Consider the following 6,000-nt stretch of genomic DNA (forward strand, 5'->3'; position numbering starts at 1 on the left):
ACTTAGCCCCGTGGTGTATTCCAAATTCAAGTTTTAATTTCTATTTTTAATATCTATTTATTATTTAAAGTAAGAACATCAAACAATACTGGCAGAATCACAAGATAAAAAATATAAATTTCAATCCATTTCTATTATTAATTTGTTTTAAATTGATTATGATCAAAGTGTATGTGATTATCTTGTGTTATACTTCTTTAATAGCGTTTCTGTTGGTGGATTTTGGTGAAGCAAATGACAATGCACATCTTAGACCAAAAAGATATTTAAGTTTCAAAAATAATACACGTTTCTTCGTAAGTATCTTTTTCAAATGTATTTGTATTGTTTCTTTACTTTAAATGGCTATATTTGTAAAATACATAAAACTTATATCTCTGACGCCTGAGGTATACTAACATAATAGTATATGTACAGGGTGTTACATCGTACCGAATACTGAGGGGGATGATTCAGACCATAATTCTGAGTTAATATCAAGTGGAATTTTCCGTTACAAAATTCAAGATCTTTTTGCTTTATTAATTATTTTCAATTATTACTATTTTTTAGAAAAAATCCACTTGATATTAACTCAGAATAATGAGCTGAATCATTTACTTACACCCCGTACAAGTACGTACAGGTAACCATACAAGTACGGATGGGTGTTAGTGACACCGTAAGGAATACCGAGAGAGATGATTCCGACCATGGTTCTGAGTTAATAACAAGTGGAAATCTTATCGGAAAATTCATGAAAATTATTTAAAAAAAAATAACACCTAACACTCACTTGTGATCCAAATATGAATTCCTATTTTTTCATTTTAATGTACCTAGGAAACAGTATTATTTATTACAATTTATATAATTTTCAGCTCCGCCTCAACTTCAAAGCGAACATGGTGCCATGGAACCAGATATTCGCCCAGGCATTAGGGTTCCGCATGAATTGGGACGAAGCCCCGGATTCTTTTCACCCATACCATCACTTCCAGAGGAGAAGTGTCTACAACAGTTTAGAGATTTTGATGGACAAGTAAGGCTTGCTTACATAGATTGCACAATATACTACACCAACTATCTCACTCACTCACCCTCACACACACACACACACAAACACGCGCGCGCGCGCACACACCCACACACTTTCACTCTCTCTCTCTCTCTCACACACACACATACACACACACATACACACACACACACACACACACACACACACACACACACACACACACACACACACACACACACACACACACACATCTACGCTACGTAGCCCAAACTCGCATAGTACAGCACTCCTGCATCCCCCCTATTCTAAATTATTTGCATGTACCCATGGTTGGTTATGTCAAACAATTCAACGGAGAATCTTCATCTTCAAGAATATTCTAGAGAATATATTGGTACATTGTTTGAGGTTTACGCGATTATCATAATTAAAACACATAAACTATTAACGAGGTCTTACTGCGTTAATAGTGGGCATGTGAGTATTTAAATATGCATAATTGATCTACCGTAGGCGGTCGGGCTTATAGAGTGGACGGACGCTTTCCGCCCCGCGCCAATTTTTATCGGTCCCGTGTTAGATTTACCTCACTCCCCCGCTGAGTCTCAGTATAAGTCTAAATAGCCGTAAGCCCTTATAAACATAAAGAAACGCGCGCGGACTGTCTGCCTCTTTCGCACTAACGCGTTACGGCACACGGTAAGAACGGGATGCTTGTATGGCGTTTTTTTTGACGTGACTCATTGTAGATTTGCCTCAGATGGCATTAACTACTTGGCCGGACAAATGGGGAGCGCTGAAGGCTCTCACCCGGTACAGCGTTTAAGACAACAGGCCTGAGGGTGCCCATTTGGGCGCGAACCTCGGCTCAGGGCGTCTTCTGAGAGGAAAAATGTGTCGATAGCGATAAGCGTTGATTGAGGAAAATCGTCGACCACGCCGGCAGGGTCGGGCTTATATCGGTGGCTTGTATGGCACAATCTCACCGCTCTTACCTCAAACGATGACAACTTGCGGACTATAATGTCCACTAAGACTGATATTACGGTCATGAGTTTATGTAACCAATAAAACTTGTAGATTCATAAGTCCATCCGGACCATAATTTGCCAAAGAGCAAAGTTTTCGAAGCTAATTTCAGCAATTGCTTTCAGGAACGGACTGAACGGCTACCATTGCATACGTCGGGCCATTTGTGAGATGAGGCAGGTCAACGAACCGAGAGAGATATACCACAGAATTTTGAAAATGGTTTTCAGGTAATATATTAAAATACATTCAGGGTGTTCGTGACATCGTAACGAAAACTTTCAGACCATACTTTTGTGACGTAAAATTCCACTTACCTATATTAAATGATCAGACGGCCAGCTTCACCTCTATATAAAACGATCCAATAGGAAAGACACATAATCTCTGTTGATTTTAACCACGTGCCTTAGAGCATGAGTCGAAAGAAATTGCTGCAGGGCAATAAGGCCGCCTATTGTTTAACATTACATTTCTTTTTCTGTCTTTAATCTAATAATCTTTAAATTCTTTTATGTGCAATAAAGAATATTTGTGTGGGATATAGAATTAAAAAGGGATATTTAAATTATCTTGACTAGTTTTATCTTCGAAAAACCAAATGCCCCTTACATTCCGACGGTAATCCATTCATAGAACCTCCTTATGTTTTTAAAACTTCCTTCCGTCCCATTGGTTAACCATCCTAAATTCGTACAATCATACCATAAACAACCAAATCCCCATTTACTTTCTACATTTGTTTCAATTTGATTTGATAGGCAGTTACAAGTAATAGTTAAGTTTAGATTTTTGTTAATGTCTTATCTTATTTAGCCGATCCCTTTTCCGCTCCTCTCGACTTTGCGGGATCTCCGGCCAATCCTCCGATAAGCATTGAGGTCGTCACACCATCTTTTCAAATCAAAAATCAAAAAAATCAAAAATGTATATTTATAAATTCAGTCGTACATTAGTTTATTGGAGTTTCCTTTTAAGCTACAAATTGCCTGTGTCAGGAAAAACTCCGCTCTTCCAGTGTTTGTTATTATCAATAAAGAAATTTTTTAATGCGATAGAAATTTAAACAAAACAATAAAAATAAAATAAAAGAACATAAACAATAGAAAAGTACAAAAGTATCTTAGGTCTAGCTCCTAAGATCTTCAATAAATTGCCTGAACGTATGACATGTTTAGATCTAGAAAATTTTAAGAACGTGTTACATGCACTATTGACAAATAAAGCCTATTATAACATCCATGAATACCTAACGGATAATAGTCTTATATAATATACTTGTATCTTTAGCTTTAAATTGACATCTCTGCTTAAAATCCTATTGTATAAATTGTTGAATTTAATAGTAAGTACTTAAATAATAAGCCACTATTTGTATGCCTACTAACAGGCTGAATACAGAGATTGTAATAACTTTATGTAACACCTTTTGTATACCTGTATTCACAAATAAAGATTTTGATTTGATTTGATTAGATTTTGTCTTTTCGTTTCTTTTTTTTGGGTTGCCTCGACTTCTGTACCCGCCTTGAGGTGTTCAGTGGATAACGACTCTTACCCGCTTCGGATGGATTTGACAAACGTGTCCAGCCCAGTACCACTTCAGATTGGCGAACTATTTCCCCACATCAGTGTTTTTTGTTAATGTTTATTTTTGTTTTTTTTTTTCAGTCAAAAGTCTTCTGCAACAGAGAAATGGCACAATGCAACGAGAGAAGAGTGTATAAGATCAATAAACTTATGTCCGTTATCACTACTTCAAGTATCACTATACACCGACCTTTAGTCCTTATACATCCGCCTAAATAAATGATTAGTTTTTTTTATTATACTACTTGTATTTATTTTTAATTGTTTTCTCTGCGTACATATCCCTACCTCCGCGACACAGCAACCATGCCGCTAATTATATCGAGAGCTGCGACCAATAAATGCAGCGTATGCTATATACGCAGATAAACGTCACCGGTCTTCAGCACCAGAAAAAAAATAATTTTCGTTCCATAGTAAAAAAAAAACACATTTGTCATCATATCTCGTTAAATATTCGTTTTTCGGTAAAAATACAAGTATTAAATGTTGATTGTATTGATTTTTCTATCGATTGGCATAACAAAATAATGACATTTTGTCAAAAAAAATCGTAAGTTCCTTTTTTTCAAATCCGATCCAGTGTGCGTCGTACGGGTATTGGTCGAAGCCCTCGATACAACCTAAGGTGTGGAATCCATAGTTATAAACTGCCTATATACGTCCCACTGCTGGGCACAGGCCTCCCCTCAATCAACCGGAGGGGGTATGGAGCATACTCCACCACGCTGCTCCACTGCGGGTTGGTGGAGGTGTTTTTACGGCTAATAGCCGGGACCAACGGCTTAACGTGCCCTCCGAAGCACGGAATCATCTTACTTTTTCGGACAATCAGGTGATTCAAGCCTGAAAAGTAATTACCAAACAAAGGACAGTCTCACAAAGTGATTTCGACAATGTACCCGTCGGGAATCGAACCCGGACCTCCAGATCCTGAGCCTAACGCTCTAACCACTAGACCACGGAGGCTGTTATATGTGTTAGAATCCATAGTTAAAAGGAAGTTTATGCTTAAATTCCAAAAGCATGAACCTATTGTTAGAGTTTGCATGCAACCACAGCCCGAACAGTCCATACAAAAATCTCCTTCTTATCATATTATGCTCTCTCATCACGTAAGTGCGAGTGAGACGGACTATCTGTCGCGCACTTACGCGATTTAGAAGATTTTTGTATGGAATGTCCGGGGTTTGACGACGTGCACGTTATTCTTTTGTAAGTATTCCATAATTTCCAATTTTCTAGTCCAGCTACAAAATACATACATACATACATACATAAACTCACGCCCGTAATCCCTAATGGGGTGGGCAGAGCCACAAGTAATCAAAGACAACTTGCAGCCACTGTTGATACGATGTCGTAAGCTGGATATGATGAACCTTATGGTGTTAAGGGATCAGCCTATCGCCCATAACATTAGTCCATCATGTTAGATGACACAATCCCTCTGTCGGTTTTTACGACATGCCCGGGAAGACAAGCAGCTACAAAATAAATAATTATAATTATAAAAATAAGTTCTATAAGGTACTACGGTTTTTCTACAGATTTATTCCATAGTATAGATATGAAAGCCTCCCCTATTAATGTAAGATGCACCTAATGAGCTGTCGCGACAAGCTCCTGCCGCTAACAAGCTTCAAATAGGTCAGATTTTTCCACTGAAACCCACATTTTTACTTTCAAATAAATACCTTTCATGAAATCCAACAGCTACTTACATAAAGTATTAAAATCATTTTCGCTTTTCACTCCCTAATTAAAGGATTATACTGGAAACATTTTTTATGGGAATACCGGAAAATGTTTATGTTTCATGGATGAAAATGAGGATCAAACTCCAAAACGAGGAGCATAAAATGTCATAATCAGGAACAAGATTTCAATGACAGTAAATTACGCTGAAGAGATGTTTTCGTCATAATAATAATGAGGAACTTTCTATAAATGATGACCCTTGTTATTGCACCCAGACACAACACATCTGCCACCCATTATTATTCTGTTCAATCTTTAAATATACAGGGTGTTAGTGACATCGTAACGAATACTCAGGGGGATGATTCAGACCATGATTCTGTGGAATCAAGTGGAATTTTTCGTCGCAAAATTCATGTTTTTTTAAATTATTTTCCATTCTATACTTTTGCGATGGAAAATTTCACTTGATATTAACTCAGAATAATGAGCTGAATCGTCCCTCTCAGTATTCGTTACGACGTCACTTACTCCCCATACAAGTACATACATGTAGCCATACAAATAGGTATGGGTGATAGTGACACCGTAACGAATACTGAGGGGGATTGTTCAGACCATGATTCTGAGTTGATATCAAGTGGAATTTACAGTCGGAATATTCATGAATTTTTTTGTGT

The 6,000-nt window shown here is 37.4% G+C and overlaps 1 protein-coding gene across 1 annotated transcript; it reads left to right on the plus strand.

Annotated features, from left to right (window-relative positions):
• The first annotated feature begins 158 nt into the window (after positions 1-158).
• Positions 159-3,815, plus strand: LOC126370756 (uncharacterized). Its single transcript, XM_050015792.1, has 4 exons — positions 159-296; positions 861-1,021; positions 2,155-2,259; positions 3,701-3,815. The coding sequence occupies exons 1-4, from the start codon at positions 159-161 to the stop codon at positions 3,813-3,815; spliced, it is 519 nt and encodes a 172-aa protein (XP_049871749.1).
• Positions 3,816-6,000: the final 2,185 nt, after the last annotated feature.

Source organism: Pectinophora gossypiella, chromosome 11 (genome assembly GCF_024362695.1).
Source record: "Pectinophora gossypiella chromosome 11, ilPecGoss1.1, whole genome shotgun sequence".
In the NCBI taxonomy this organism is placed as follows: Eukaryota; Metazoa; Arthropoda; class Insecta; order Lepidoptera; family Gelechiidae; genus Pectinophora; species Pectinophora gossypiella.